This window comes from Meriones unguiculatus, chromosome 1 (assembly GCF_030254825.1).
Source record: "Meriones unguiculatus strain TT.TT164.6M chromosome 1, Bangor_MerUng_6.1, whole genome shotgun sequence".
In the NCBI taxonomy this organism is placed as follows: domain Eukaryota; kingdom Metazoa; phylum Chordata; class Mammalia; order Rodentia; family Muridae; genus Meriones; species Meriones unguiculatus.
Window position 1 is genome coordinate 23,078,372 of NC_083349.1, and position 16,096 is coordinate 23,094,467.

Below are 16,096 nucleotides of genomic sequence, written 5' to 3' on the forward strand. Positions count from 1 at the left end.
GAGAAAACCCAGTTAGCTCTGGAGGCTGCTGCTTTCCTCACCTCTTGGTTCCTATCCCACCCTCCGGCTCTTACCTTCTTGGGTGGGGGGGTTCCAGGCACTGTACTGGGTTCAGCTTCCTCCTCTGAAGGGGAGCCAAGGTCATGGGAGGTCTGGGGGACAGGTGGGAAGGAAGTGGAAGGCTGTGCCCGGGAGCCCTCGCTGCCCACACTGGTTTCCATGGCAATCATGTAACAGTCGATGTCATCGTTGGTAAAGTCATCTAAGTGGGGTACACTGTAGGCAGAGATATTGTCAGCAAGGAACAGGAAAGGAGGGATACAGAGGCAAGCCCCACTTTGGAGGGCTCCGAGGCCTCAAGACTGCTGGTGAGCTTTTGGTTTTATTACTTCCTGATTTGGCTGGGAGGAAAGGATGCAGGGGTTAAGTGGGAGCTTCCTGGAGGGGGTGGAACTGGAACCCCTTTGATCAGAGTTCAGGTAGGGGCCCCGAGGGACGCATCCTGGGGACCAATTTAGCTCAGCTGGGGGAGGGAAGCAACAAGTCCTGTGATCAGGGCCACATGGGGCCCAATCCTGCACCTTCCCAGGGGACAGGAGCTGGAGAGCACCAGAGCCCAGGGATGTGCTGGGCTGAGAGCCAGACCAAACTTCCTCTGCTTCTACTACACTGAGCCCATCCTCCCAACCCACCTGCCCTTCCAGCCACCTGCTTCCCCTCACCAGGCAGCTCCCTGCCTCCCAGCAGCCCTTCCCCTCCCAGTCTGGCTCAGAGGGGAGGCCTCAGCCAGAGAAGGAAGCCAGCAGGACCTTGGGGATGCCTCTGGATGGGAGGGGTCTCAGTACAGCTGACTCTGAAGGCTGGAAGCCCTGTAAAGGCTGGGCCTGACAGGAAGTATGTACTGGGGGAGGTGCAGAAGCCTGAAGTAGCAGCCTCAGCCTGAGATGTGCAGAAATGGAGGAGAACTGGGTACTGGGTGCCCTTACCTGTGAACCTGCTTCTGAGGCACTGGCTGGTGGGGCTTTGGGGAGCACAGGTCCTGGGAACATGGGTCTTGCTCTAAGAGTGTGGCCAAGACAAAGTGGGCATCCAGTAGAGAATCCTCAATGGAAAAGATGACTGGCCTGGGTGACAGGATAGGGGTGAGCTAGTTTCTCCTGCCTGCTCTGGGCAGCCCTACCTCCTCTCCAGTCTAAAAGCCTGGAATTACCTGCCTGGAACATCAAAGTGGATGGTAAGAGGCAAATTTGCTGACTCTGCAAAGCTCAGCAGCCCCTGGGAAGGAAGCAGCAGGTAGTGAGTGCTGGTGTTGGGTTGAAAGACTGGGTGAAGGCAGTAGTTAACTCACCCGAAATTCTTTGAGGCAGAAGGTGACAGCTATCCCTTCAGGGGCTTGCAGCTGCTGGAAGTCCTCCGCCCCAATGCTGGTCTCCGTCACCATGGCTTTGCTGGTGTTATCTATGCGAGTTAAAAAGCCCTTGAGTCGGGGCTGGAGAGATGGCTCAGAGGTTAAGAGTACTGTCTGCTCTTCCTAAGGACAAGTTCAATCAATTCCCAGCAACCACATGGCAGTTCACAACCATCTATAACTCTTATTCCGGGGGACCCAACCCCCTTTCACATGCAGACAAAACACCAATGTATATTAAAATGAAAGTAAAAATTGAAAGTCCTTGAGTCCAGGCTTCAGCCCTAGCTCTGTTCCCGCCTGGGACAGGTCTAATTCCCTCACCTGCCTCTTCCTCCTGATAGCTTCGCAGGATGACTCGTCGGCCGCGGCCAATGCCCAATGTCACCTCAGTCAGCGCAAGGGGAAAGGACAGAACAGCCTCTGCCAGAACCCTGTGCAAGGGCAAACAACAGATGTGCATGAAGTGCTCTGCCCACTCTGGGGGAGAGATGTATCAGCAGGGTAGGTTGCCTGCCTGGCTCAGAAGCATTGCAGGTGACGGGAGCACGAACCAAAGGCTACATGCAGTAGGATGGGCGGGCAACACTGGATGGTGCGGGAACAGAGGGCTATTTGCTAAGGGGCCCAGGAAACACTTGACTGCCAGGCAAAGGCCTGCGCCATCTCTGGTACAGAGGGGGGGAAGAAAGGAAAGCTGTGTGTAGGAGCACATTGCTGTTAGTCCCAGCTACTTTTTGGGGGATGGGGTGGGGGGTGTTCTTTGTATGTAGCCTTGGCTGACCTCAAACTTCGAGCAATCCTCCTGCCTTCTTGACTCTACTTCTTAAAGAGCTGGGGTCAAAGGTGTGCGCGATCATACCCAGCCCAGCTACTGAACCCAGGAACTCAAGAACAGCTTGTGTAAGACAGCAATACCTTGTGCCTATACACAAAAATGAAAGAGGGCAGATCCTTTTGGTGGGGGTAGGGGTGGAGAGCTGTTGAGACACAGTCTCACTGTATAACTTGGGCTGGCCTTGAACTCACAGAGATCCATCTGCCTCTGCCTCCCAATATCAGGGATTAAAGATGTGGGCCACCAAGCCAAACCTTGGCTCCCATCTTCTAAGGGTACATAACCACTGACCATTTACAAAAAGGTAACCTGGATTTGCCTCAGAACAAGTTTGGGAGCTAGGAATATAGCTCAGTGCAATGTATGGTCTTTGGGTTCCATCCCAAGCACTGGGGTGGGGGTGGAGTGCCTGGCACCTATATTTGACATTTTAAAAATTATTTTGTGTGGGTGTGTGCTGTGGAGGGAAGAGCAGCTCAGATGCCCTGGTGCACATGTGGAGACCAGAGAACAACCCACGGAAGTCAGCCGTCTCCTTCAACTGACAACTCGGGTTGTCAGGCTTAAAGCAAGAGCCTTAGCTGCCGAGCCACCTTACCGACTTCTGTATTTGAAATTATGCGAGAAAGAAAAACAGCTGGAGCTGGGAATGTAACCTTAGTGGTAGAGTATCTAGCAAGCACAGGTCCTGGGTTCTGATGGGTTCCAGTGTTTAAAGAAAAGAAGAAGAAACAGCCTCTGGTGCCTTTTTCTTTCCAAAACAGAATTCGGTCACTATTAACAGACCCTAGGGAAGCTGATATTGGGACCTGAAGGGACTTTCAGCCTCTGAGAAATGCTTGGGAGCTTGGGCTACTTGAATGAAAAGTGTCCAGCCAGAGGCAGGGGAGGGTCCACAGCATTCTGGGCTGCTCTTGAGGGACCTTAGGCCCGCTGGAGCCCACATCCTTCATGCCTGCCGTCTCCTATGGTGACTAGTGGGTTGTGCGATAGCGCTCCTGGACTCCAGCTTCCTTGCCCAAGTTCTTCCTTTGGCCCAGAGCCATGAGCCCTGGCAGTTAGCAAGAAGTCACTGTAAGAGGCACCACCAGAAGAATGAGCAGGTCAGAGGGCTTTCAAACTGTTACACAGGGCCAGCCAAGGCTTCAAGGCTATTCAAGTCATTCAAGAAACCTGCAGGCAGGTCATAGCTGCTCTCCAGAAAAGCAGTCAGGGCAGGCCCGAGAGGCAGAAAGCCAAGCCAGGCCTCTGGGATACAGAAGGCAGGACCCCACAGTCAGTGGAAATGGGGAGGGGCAGCAGCCTCTGCTTTTGAAGAGCCAGGAAAAGGCCCAGATGTGTACTGGGCTGTGTGGTCTCATAAAGAGAAAGGTGCCTCTATGTAGTTATGTATGAATGTACAGGAGCAAGTAGAAGCCAGAAGACTTCCTCAGGTGGTGGTTCTTCTCAAGTGCTCTCAACCTTGTTGGGGGGGGGGGAGCTGTTTTGTGTGTTTGTTTGTTTGTTTGTTTTGAGACAGGGGCTCTCACTAGAGTCCCAGGAATCCCACTTCTACTCTCCAAGGACTAGAACTGTAAGTGGACACCACCCTTTTGTTTTGTTTTCCAAGACAGGGTTTCTCTGTGTAGCCTTGGCTGACCAGGACTCACTCTGTAGACCAGGCTGGCCCCAAACACAGAGAGATCCCTCTGCCTCTGCCTCTCAGAGTGCTGAGATTACAGGCGTGCGCTACCGTGCCCAGCTGATGCCACACATTTTTATGAGTTCTGGGACTCAAAACCAGGCCTTCATGCCAATACATAAAGCATCTCCCCAGCACACACACCCTTTTTGAGACAGAGTCTCATATAACCTAGACCAGTCTAGAAACTCACTGGCCTTGAAACTTCTGATCCTCCCATCTCAATCTAAGAGCTGCTGGGATGACAGGCATGGGCTAACCAGGCCTGCTGAAAATAGTGTATTCCTAGAATGACACCTAAAGCCCCAAAGATGGAAGACAGAGGCTCCCGCTAAGTGTGGAGCAGGTGTTCTTACCGTGCTGGGGTACAGAGCAAGTGGGGGCACGAGGCTGGGTTGAAGATGGCCTGCAGGGATTCACAATCCTGGAAGGAGAGGTTGTGTGTCTTCTTGACGCCTGGGTAAGAGGAAACTGTCTCAGCCGGCTGGACAACCTTCCCTTCCCTTCCCCCCCACCCGTAGAAGGGATTCTTGGCTGATCAGTGGCTTGCTCACCATACTTGCAGTGGAGCTGGACCACCAGGTGGCTGGTGCCACTGAGGGAGATGCAGCACTTTTCCACAGTCTTCTCCACCATTGCCAGAGAGCGGAAGACGGACAGGAAGGACTGGGCAGGGTAGGACATCGGCCTGGCACTGTGCCTCCATAGACCAGCTCTACATCCCATGTAGGCCCTGGTCCACCGCTGGCCCAACAGAGCTGGGAAATGGGCTCCCACTACACGCAGGATGTCGGCACACTTCCAGGCCTTGTCCATGGTGTTCCCTTTGCTGGGAAGGGCTGCTAATCTTTTCTTGACCAACCTGAATGTCACCACCCTCTCCACAGCTCTTACAACCCTCTAGAGTCTCAGCATCTTTAGACTGCATCTTTCCCGGAATCGTTCCCATCTGAGGCTAACTCCCTAATCGTTATTTACTGAGTACCCTGGCACAGAGGCACAGCTGTGGAGATGCTTCGGGTGGTCCATACCTTCATCAGGATCTTACAGCGCTGCGGGTCCTGACCAGGGGAAGCGGCCTGGTACTGCTGGAAGAAGAGTGGGGCAAAGAGGAAGCAGGCATAGGCAGAGCGGGAAGAGTTCACAGTCCGGAGGGAGAGCTGAGACACAAAAAGCAGGGAGACACGGTCAGGGGCAAAGGCAAAAGGCAGGCCCATCCCAACGGCCTGCTTTTTCGTCCTATGGCTGTCCTCTCCCATCCCTTACTGAGACTCCCCTTCCGTGTAGCAGGGCCTTCTGCAATACAGACCTCCCAGACTTCCGTGGCCCAGGCTCCGCCACTCTTGCTTTTTCCCTACGTTACTTTAGCCCCACTAGGGGTTCTGGGGAGCACAAGTGCCCTCTGCAGCCCCAGATGACAGCTCAAGCAGATGGCACAACTCAAGAGGAAATAAACTACGCCGAAATACCTGTTCACCATCCTCCTGAAAGACAAGAGCAGGACTCCCCACTCCCCACTGAATCGGCCCCCATCCCTGCACCCTAGACTCTTACCCCGTCCTTCAAGGGCTCCAGATACAGCTCATCCCCGATTCGAGATAGTGAATGTACAGCCTTGCCCAGCACTGCGGGGAGGAGAGCAGATGGTAGTTTAGGGGGACTCATCGGGCTTGCTCATGCCGCCAGGCAGGTCGAGACTCACCCTTCACGTTGCCGCCTGTGATCAGGCACTTCATGATGCACCAGCGCTGAACTCGAGCCTAATTTGCAACCAGATCGGGACGGGACCCTAACCACAGCGAGTCCCCGCAACCACGGAAGCCTGCAGTTCCTTTCCCCGCCAGCCCGGCTTCCGCATCCTTATTGGTCCACTGGGGGCACCTCCGTCACGTGAGAAAAACGTTCCCCAGGCTCGGCTGTCACGTGACCCAGCCAGTTCCCGGGGTGTGGCCTGCGTCACGTGACCCCAGAGTGCGCTCTCCTGCGTCATTCCTCAGGTTTGGGTTTCCTAGCCCTACCCTAAACCTCCACACCCTGCAGAGCGCTGCAGCTCCTTTTGGCACCCTGGGGCACAAGGGATGAAGGGCACATAGGACACTGTTCGGTGTGAACTTGGGAGGTGTAGACCCTTCCGCGTCGCTAAATTACAGTGAATGGGGTTACAGGGTCAAGTAAGATAGTCCGTGCTCAGCCTGGGTTGGGGACTCTGTCGCGGCAGCAACCACCAGCTCCCCACTCCACACCCCCGAAAAGTTAGCGTAACTTGCTCCAAGGACCCTGAGAAGGAAGGGGCTGTCCATTCTGGTTTCAGGATCCTTCACTGATGCCCATAGATGCACGGAACGTTCAGGAACAGGAAAGGGTAGAAGGGCTAGACCTGACAGGAGAAGCATCAGCAGAGGGGCGATGGCGTGAGGCGATCTACATAGGGGCATATGCGTGGGTGGGATGTCCTGAGCCTTGCGGGGGCAGGGGGTGTCGGGACTGAAGCGAGGAACTGGAAAGCCCTGCAAAGGCTTAAGCCCTACCCAAGTTTGTGTGCATTTTACCAATTACCCAGACAGTATGAAAGCAGGAGGGTTATCGGCTGAAGGCAGTCACCTTGCCCTGGGTGTTAGTTCCCTCAAGTGTGGAAAGAGCAGCCTGGAGCAACACTTGCCCTTTGCTCCTGTGACCCGTGTGGCGCTGTGGGCAATGGGGAGGCTGTATTTATTACCTAGTCCTTCTTTGTTTTTCTGGGCTCTTTTCCTCCTCCAGCTTTTCGTCCTTAAAGCCTCCTGGGAGGAGGCTGCTTTCCCTTTCCACATCCACAGCAACCAGTGCAGACGTAGAAGCCTCCAGCTCGAGGCTGGGAGGCCGCCGCAGTCTTCCCCACCACACTTGTTCAGTTCTTCAGTGGATTCTGGCTGCTTCATTTCCCGATCAGATGGCAATGTGGCCCTCCTTCCATCTCCACTGCCCTGCTTTCACCTGGCCAAACACACAGTTCTCCGTGATCTGCCTCCACCGGCTTAAGTTTCCTGGCCAAAGTCCGGTCTCTTGATCTAGAATTTTCAGACCCAAGTCTCACCCCGTTCCCACTGTCTTCCCATCTCTAACGCCCTGTCAGGCCCTTGACCACCACATAGGTTGCTTCCAAGGCTGTGGCTTGCTTCTCCCATGCTGGCTTCTCTTCCTGGGCTCAGCAGCAAAGGTTCCCTCAGCAAAGGAGACTTTGGCCAGCCTGGGCAATACAGCAAGACCCTGTCCCCCACCCCCAAAAAGAAAAGAAGTTAAACATGTGGCACCGTTAAGCCAGATTGCTCCAACAAACCACCCCTAACATGGAGAAAAAGAAATCTAGCTCCCACCCTCTGCCCACAGTGCCCCTTTTCTGGTAACACTACTCTTCCCATACTCAGCCTCCCAAAATGTAACTATAGGCAAGGTGGTGAAGACTTGTAATCTCAGGTTCTTGGGAAGCGGACACAAATTCAAGGCCTATTGAGATTACATGAGAGAGTTCAAGGCCAGCCCTAGCAACTTAGTGAGAAACCCAGCTGACGGGCCAGGGATAAAAGTGCTTGCTGTGCAAGTCTGACAACAGGGGTTCAACTGCCAGAAGCCAAGAAAGGAGAGGACTGATTCCACACAGTCGTCCTCTGACTTCCGAAGTTACTCTGTGGCATGTGAGTGCTGGCAATCCCAAACGCACTAATAACAGATGAAAGAAAAATAATAAAGGGCTGGAATGTATCTCTGAGTAGAGCACTTGCTAAATGGTCAAAAAGCCTTGGGTTAAGTCAGGCCTGGTGGGGAACACCTTTAATCCCAGGCAGATCTCTGAGTTCCAGGCCAGCCTGGTCTACAAAAAAGTCCAGGACAGCCAAGGCTACACACAGAGAAACCCTGTCTCGAAAAACCAAAACCAAGTAAACAAAAGCCCTGGGTCAATCCCTGGTACGCACATGACGAAGATTTAGCTGTTGACTTCCTGTTTCTTCCTTCCAAGATACCCTGCCACCCTCCAGGGTCAAGCGTGGTCTTCAAACATCCTCCACTTCCTCTTCTAACTCCTGCCGGAGTAGCAAGACTCAACAGGAGACAGATGACAAGGTTCCCTGGAAGCAAGGGAGACGGCTGCTGATTGACCCGTTTCTGGCCCGACACGCTGGATGTAAGATGCTATCTACCTGAGGACATATATGCTAGGAAAAGGAGAAAGGAGTTTCTTTGGAGTGGCCACCCTCCTGTGCCCTTACTCAATGCCAGAAACCTTCTGTCATACACTGGGCTGAGGGAGGGCAGGGAACAGGTGCTCTCCCAAACCCCTTCCAACCTGACGCTTAGATCCTGAAGGGCTTCCCTGGGCTGTAACCCTGGGATGCAGCTACTTCTAGGGTCTGCTTCCCCATGCCTGGGTTTTGAGCGTAGTAGGAAGCTTTCCAATCCACCTCTTCGTTGTGCAGTTGGAGCATCCAGTCGTGCATGTTTGCCCCAGAAGCACAGAAGAAGAGAGGGAGCTGGGACCCATGGGGCCCTGGTTATGCTGGGTAGGAGATGGATCACCCAAAGAGGACTTGGGTCCACCCTGAAAGTTAGTCGAGCAAGGTGTGGCTCCAGCTCTGCTCACAGATGGCCTGGAGCAAGTCAAGGCCCCTCACTGTATCTCCCTCAAATTCAGCTGGATGAGATGACAAGATTCAGCCGCCAAACTCAACAGTGTTTACCTCACCCTGTGTTAGAGGCAGCTTCCTACAAGTAGGTACATCTGTGTAAATGCAGGTGTGTCTAGGGATGTCGATGAAGAGTGGTTGCCTTTCGTATCTTTAAAATCACTACCTGTCAGGGATCCCTTCCCTTCAAGTGCCACATCTCACCCAGCTGGTTAGGGCTGAATCACAGGAGGCCCAAAACTGGGACTTGGTGCTCAGCCATTTACTACTTCAACACACACTGGGTGCGATTTTCCAAGTGTGGGACAGAGACAAACTGGAGGTCCCTGATCTTGGAGTACAGTGTTTATCTACAGGTGCCACAGATGGACAGAGGGGTGCTGGGGGAGGACAGTCTCCTCAAGAACAGTAGGGCCAGGTTAGACATTTGCCCGAAGACCTAAGAGCATGAGCTGCACCAGTGAGAGTCGAAGCTCGGGGGCTGGGGCCGGGAGGAGGCTTCCCAGGGACCTAAACTAACTGGAGACAGCTGACAAAGAACAAAGGCTCACAAAGTCAGTGTGAAGCTGTACCTTGGAGAAGGGCAGGAATCTGTGGCTCTGGGAACATGGTGTCCGTCAGAACGGGGATATCAGGAGAGGCTCTGTCCCTTCTTATGTCCTATGCAGTCCTACTTATAGACAAACAGGTGGGGTTACTCTGAGAGTTTTATCAGACTGGAGTAATTAAAAACCAGAAGGACAGAGGAGTTTGGGGAGTTGGGGTTCATTTGGGTTTGTCTTGATCTCGGCTGTACATTCATGATATGGCATTTATGTGGTTACTCTGGGATAACCAACTGGACATGGCAGCTCTGAGCTGTTGGGGCACTAGGAAGGGAGAACAGCACTTGGCCCGCTTGCGATCCATGTGTAGCACACCAGGTGCTGCCAGCCCCCACTGCCAAGCCCTGCCCAGGCTTTCTTGTTTCCTGGCATTTGTCCCAGCAATCAGAACAATGTTTGGCACGTAGCATTAGTTTGATGCATCTATGCTGAATAACTGAAGAGCAAAGACTCAGAACCTTTGCAAGCCTTGAATCCAAGGTTGTCTGCTGAGACACAGAATGAGGTCTAGGTTCAGGTCTGCTGGGGTCTGAATCCATCACAAGTTGTGTGAAAGTGGGCATACGACTGGTCTTCTTAAAGTCTGTGTTTTCTAGTGTATGGACTGGAGTTACTCAGAGTCCCTCCTTCAAGGAGCTACTGTGCACATGTATTTAGTTTATGTATGCAAAGGAAGCTCCTCCAATATGCTATTGAATGATGATGGCATTCTACCCGCTCTGTCTGTGTAGTCCATCCTTACTGTAGCCTGAGCATCAGCTTACACCAGGGTGGAGCACACAGCAATCCTGGAGGGACATCTCCCCAGTGAGATGGTATAGAGAAAGGATGGAGCCCACAGGCTGGAGAGTGTACAGGCTCTGTCTGACGGAAGGAAGAACTGGCCCCTGAAAGCAGGCTGCTGCTGCTTCGAGCCACCACATGTGGTCCTTCGGTTCTGGGCTCTCGCTGCTCCTTAGCCTCCAGAGCAGGGAGAATGGGAGTGCTTATGCTTCTCAAAATCTCCTGGAGGCTCCCAGGAGATAAAGATGTGGCCACACTCCAGACACACAGACACGGTGAACACATGAGGGACCAGGTCTTTTCAGTCTGCAGGGCTGGAAGTGGAAGGGAGATGGAATGGAATTTTTCAAACCCTCGGGGGGATGGAAAGGGGGAAGCTCAGCTTGTTCACCAAAACCTGGCATGCTGGAGTTACAGGGCCCCCTTGGAGTGCAAGTGAGGTAAGTTTAGGACAAATCAAAGGCAGCATGCTTCACCCAGCAGGGGAGGACACCGATGGAACTCATTACCCCAAGATGTGGTCCCGGTTGGAAATATAAATAGCTTCACAAAAGGTTTAGATAAATCCATGGATGACAGCTCCATTCATGACTTAGAAGGGGAAAGAGGCTGTTTGGGGGCCCCCTGGGCAGGCATCAGGGAGGCAACCTGACCTCCCTAAAGACCACCCCTTGGGGGTCCAGTTAAAGAAAAGCCTCTGGCCACAGGGCTTCCAGAAGGTGACACTGGTGTTTCTGTGCACCAGGGTGTGGCCTGAGTCCCCTGTGTCCTCAGCTTCCCCCACATTTACCAGCCACTGCTGGGGAGACATGGACATCAACCAGCTCTGGGGAAAGCAGTTCAGCCAGGCTGTCCCCTGTGGGACCAGCAGAGGGAGACAGACACCACATCCACTCCCAGCTCCCAGTGCAAAGCCACGGAGGCTGGCCTGACCCAGGGTCAAGCATGCCTCTGTGGGTACAGGTCTTGGGTCCTGCCTTATGCTAGGTCCCATAGGAGAAAGGGGGCAAAGAAGGTACCCTCCCTAGGACTTGCTAGTGGACATGAAGGTGGGAAGGGGCTTTCAGGGATATAAGGACAGAACAAGGAAGGGGCCACCTAAAAGTAGGGGGGCTATAGAGCCACGTTGCCTGCCTCTATGGTCTTAAGCAAAGTTGTAGGATTTGTGTTGTGGATTCTATGCGGTAAGGTGGCAATTGTAATGGCACATGCCTCAAGAGGGCTGTGTGAGATTGTCCGTGAGAAGCATTTAAATGTTTTGTACTGCCAGGTAGACAATAAGTGCTCAGTAAACAGTAGCTACATACACGGGTGGGCTGACTAGAAGCTTCTTGGGGCTCCTTGGAGCTTAGGAAGTCACAAAGCCTTCACTTCACTGTCTCATGTGAGTCTCACCACAACTCCAAGGGTTTTGTGAGGTTGAGAGAACCACTGCAACTGGTGGACCCGGGCCTTCACCGTCCCTAGCGCAGGGGAGAGGACTCAGGGCCTTGCGCATGCTCAGCCACTGAAAATCCCAGTCTGGAATTTATGATACCAAAAAAAGCGAGGGATGTGTCTAGAGTTCCTTGTTAGGCCGAGGTTGAGGAGGGGCTAGTTCCAGGTACCCTGGTCTGCACTGGAGCCTCATGGTAAGCTGACCGCATCTCTGGCCAGTATTAAAGTCACTTTTCCATATGGCCCTGGAAGGCAGGCTGTCTCTGCACCCGCACTGGACAGCAAGGAATAAACAACAGCTGCTTTAGGAAGCCTTTGGGAGGCAATAGGGCAGCACAGACATGCCAGCTCCTCTCAGCTCTATATGCCTCCTTGTTGGCCATGCAATCTTCTCTGACCAATCAGAGAGGTCTTCCTTGACATCTCCACATCCCCTCAGCTCCTATTTCATTATCATTGTTTTGTTCTGAGACAGGGTCTCACTAGCCATGGCTGACCTGGAACTTACAAGTCAGTCTGCCTTTGCCTCCTTAGAGCTAGGATGTGCTTATCATCATTGTTTTGTTGTTGATGCTGCTTGTTTGTCTGCAAGTCCTGGGGATCAAACTCCAGGCCTCATGCATGCCAGGCAAGCACTCTGCCACTGAGCTGCGACCCCAGCTCTAGTTCCTATTGCATTTATTTATTTGACACGTTAGCCCTGACACAAGAGACTGTATTAGGGACCACAAGGAAGGTGCTACTGTCCTAATACCAACATCCCTGTCTTAGACAGGACACCTAGGAGAACAGGAGATGATGACTTGCCCAAGGTCACTTAGTAGAAGAGGGACCTACTTTCTCTCTGTCACAAAGCCTTCTCATCAGTTCATCATTGATGGTCTCAGGGGCTATCTTTGACCCTTGGCTTGGACAGCCTGGAGAGGCCTGAAAAGAGGATAGGGGGGAGAAGAGAGGGAGAGAGTAGGAGGAGCCAGCAGTGACTCAGCAGGGCAGGATAAGGATCTCTCAGCCCAGGGAGAGGTAACCCCACTCCTCTGCCAGGGGAGACAGAGTCACAAAGCCTGCGGCATGGGTTGGCCAGGGCAATGGAACATCCTGGGAGAATGGCAAGGGCAGCTCCTGCCAGGCAAAGGAAGAGTCATGCTCCTGGAGGTATCCCTTCTGCCCCTGGCCCTGCACACACCCATCACCCAGACACCGTATGAGTGACAGATAAGGCCATGGTGGGGGAGAGGGGAGACAGCAACAGAAGCACATAGCAGGGTGAATCTTAGCTTCCCTCCAGCTTCACAGAGGAAATAGGGTGGAGTGTCCTTTGGGGAGGCCTGAGCTGGGCCAGGTATGGGTGGGGGAGCCAGGGCAGGGCAGGGAGTTGCTGAGGTAAGAGGAACCCTCTGCCCCTGGGGTTTCCGCTGACATCAGGGCCAACTCAGGGTGAGGCAGGGCCCTCTGGGCTGGAGTGTGCTGGAGAAAAAGGGAAAGTGCCCACTCTCGTATCCTCAGCTTCCTCCTTTCCTTCCCTCCTCACAACGCTGCAGGAGTGTTTGGTAAACTCTGGGTGTCCAGGATTGGGTCCCTGAACCCATCTAGGGACTGCCTTTGAGGACCAGTGTAGAGAAAAGGCCTGTCTCCCGCTTTGGTAGATGATTTCTAACTCCCACTTTAATGCTCACGGTGTGGCTCCAAAGTCCCTGCTAACGGGATCCAGAATCCAGCTGAGGTTCTCGGTACTCTTGGGATCTTGGGCACAGCAGGATGTTAAGGCACCTGGCCCAACTTACACCGTACGTGGTAGAGATGGGCCTCTAGGAATCCAGGTAGTAGAATAACCTCTAAACGTCTCTAGGTATACGTTGGTATCTTGAAGGACCCTCTGTGCCCATAGCCACAGACCTCATAGCCAGGGGACTCCATAGGGACTCAATGAAGTTTTGCAACACAAAACATGTTCTCAGCCTCAGCCTCTACCCTTTGGAATCTTTTCAGGGGAGCCCCTGGTTGGTAGCTGCATGGTGTAGTCCCTGAGGTCAGACAATGCTCGGTCCCCACCCATGTTCTATCTTCCCATCTGATGTAGTATGGTGGAGTGGCTTTATCAACTGATCCTCTGCTTCCTCGTTTAAGAAAGGAAAAGGAAAGAACCTGTCTCACAGGGTGCTTGCAAAGGTAGGAAGAAATGGACAAAAATGGACCTGAAGAGGACTACTGCTGCCGTGGGGTTGGGGGAGCTTGGAATGTTAACAGAGCATTTTACTCTTTAAGCCAAACAACCCTCAGGAAGAAAAGAATTAGCGCTTAGGAGGCGGAAGCAAGTGGACCTCTGAGTTTGAGGCCAGCCTGGTCTACAGAGTGAGTTCTAGAACAGCCAGGTCTACACAGAGAAATCCTTTCTTCCTGTCCCAAAAAAACCAAACAAAACACAGAGGGGCAGGGGGAAAGGACTCCTGGCGTGGCCCCAAGCTGAGGAGTCACTTGGGAACCCCTGCCTTTCCTACCTCTATCCAGGTCAGCCTCTATCCTTCCACCCACAGCCACCAAGATTCTTCTCCCCCCCTCCCCCAGCAACTGACATAGAGGAGGCCCTCAGGAAATGTCTGGTGACAAATGAATTAAAAATGTCTTTACACCCTCTGATCACCTGTTGAGAGAAGACCAGATTAAAGGTTTCCCTAGTTCAAGAATTGGGACCTCCTTAGGCTAGTATCCCTTCGATGTCAATAGCTGTACCAAATGTAGTATTTTGGGCTGCCTGGAGAGCTCCCTCCCATGACAGTTATAGGACTGAAGAGGAGAGAAAGGGAGGGAGGGCAAAGAGGAAGGGTGGGATTCCAGCCAGTCCCTGAGCCAGCAGTACCCAGTGGCCTTTAATCCTTGGAGGGAAGCTTGGTTGCCAGCTGCGCACCGCTCCCACCCACTTCTTGGTCTCCCTGCCATCCACCTGCCCGATATCTGGAAGGGCAGACCAGCATCCTAATCGACAATCAACCCCCTGAATAGCGGAAAGAGGAGGGTGGAGATGGTCAAACTTCAACAGGAACAGTAGAAACCCAGGCAGCTTGAGCCCCAGCCCCACTGTCCACACTGCCTGCTGCTGTGGGAGCTGTAGAGTTGATGCCCAATGGACCCTCACTGTGGTTAGTGATGGCATTAAATAAGGGTCCCCAAACTTTGCCAAATTCTTCAAGGCAATGCTGAGCATCCCAAACAAGCTGAGAAAGCACTCTTACAAGATCTCACAGGACAAAGAGGATACTTCTCTCTTCCGGAGGATGCTAATCTAGAACTGGGGGGGGGGGGGTAATCTGGTTTCTCCCCCATACACTCATAGACTGCTGGAGGTAGAAGGGCCCTGACCAAGTCCTGAGAGTCACTAGAGATAAGGAGAGAGCAGGAGCTTCATCAGCCCTTCAGTAGGAAACTGGAAATCAGCACCTGTCCTGCCCCACCCTTCACAAAAACCCTGGGGGGCACTCTCCTGATTCACTTTCCTTTCTTCCTTCTCCCCCAAATTCCAGCAGCCCACCCCTACTGGAGATTTGGCAGGACGAAAAGTTTTCACTCTGGCCCCCACCCCACCTCAACTGGCAGCTCCTAGCTTGCTGCCTTTGCCCAGACATGGCAGAGGGGCACTGGCAGCTTGGAGATGGAGTTGATTTTCCCTTTGGCACTGCAGGAGTTGGGGACTGGGTGAGGGGAGAGGGCAGAGAGGCACGTCCAGACATGGGGCTAAGGGAGAATTTGACTTTCCTAGAATGTGGGGTCACTACATTAATATCAGAAGGTAAACAGTGAGCCCCAGGAGCCATTTGTAAAGGCTGCTCCCCACCTGGGCTGGATCTGCTGGGAACAACTGCCCACAGTTCCGGCAAGCCAGCTAAGCCTTAGAGACTCCTCGCTGCGGCTGGGGGGAATGACCCTGTAGAACCCTCTCTCCAGCCATACTAAGAGGCTGTTCCTCTTCATCAGTGCCTTCCTCATCCTTCTGTAACTACAGGCTCTCCTCCTTCCCTCTCCTACCTACTTTCCTCTCTGTCTCCTCCCTCCTTTCACAGGTCCCTTTTCCTTTATCCTTCCTTTTCTCTCCCCCTCAGCCCTCCTTCCTTCTCTTTCTCAACCCTCTTCCCTCTCTCTTCATTGAGGCTGCTTTCCCCCTGACTCAGCAAGGTGCTTTATAAGGTGCCGAGGGGGCTCAGCCAAATCCAAACCACATTGTCTGCAAAGCCTTTCCACCAGGGGCAAGCCGTGGAACTGCACAGCCCAAGCTGGGCTTTCAGGCTGCTCCCCTTCCCTTCCTTGCTCCCTTCTAGGAGACCTCCTGCTCCACTCTGGGTCAGTTACTTGTGGGCATCTGCCTTCTTGACCTTGGCATGAGCATCAAGAGATGGTTAGGCTCATTGGCCAAGAATGTCATTGAAACTCCAGAGCCCTGGCTGGTGGAGGGGTGGGGCAGTGGGGGAGGGAGGTCTAAGCATGTTTCACAAGGGCCCCTCCAAGGCACTTTTCATCAGAGCAGCTACTGATGCTCTAGAGTCCCCTGCCCCCACCAGAGACCAGCTCTTCATTCTCAGCTTTTTCTTCTTGTTCAGAAAAAAAAAGGTGGGGGGATGAGGGAGAGAGAAAGGAAGGGAGAGAGGGAAAAAATAGAAAGAAACAACCCAACAACAAAGTCTGTCCCACTCCAGTGAG

General features: G+C 53.2%; 1 protein-coding gene across 4 annotated transcripts in view; it reads right to left on the reverse strand.

Moving 5' to 3' along the window:
- Rad9a (RAD9 checkpoint clamp component A) overlaps positions 1–16,096 on the reverse strand; it is a 61,597-nt gene that overhangs the window by 808 nt on the left and 44,693 nt on the right. Inside the window, exons 3-14 of one of the 4 annotated variants that reach the window (XM_060383844.1) lie at positions 9,155–9,252; positions 7,875–8,027; positions 6,644–7,170; positions 5,482–5,552; positions 4,959–5,087; positions 4,482–4,593; positions 4,284–4,383; positions 1,733–1,842; positions 1,349–1,458; positions 1,211–1,275; positions 987–1,124; positions 75–276 (exon numbers count right to left, since the gene is read on the reverse strand). In XM_060383844.1, coding sequence (XP_060239827.1) covers positions 75–276; positions 987–1,124; positions 1,211–1,275; positions 1,349–1,458; positions 1,733–1,842; positions 4,284–4,383; positions 4,482–4,593; positions 4,959–5,087; positions 5,482–5,552; positions 6,644–6,842 — 1,236 coding nt within the window. In that variant the 5' untranslated portion in view covers positions 6,843–7,170; positions 7,875–8,027; positions 9,155–9,252. The other 3 variants (XM_060383850.1, XM_021656202.2, XM_021656201.2) reach the window with 3 other exon arrangements.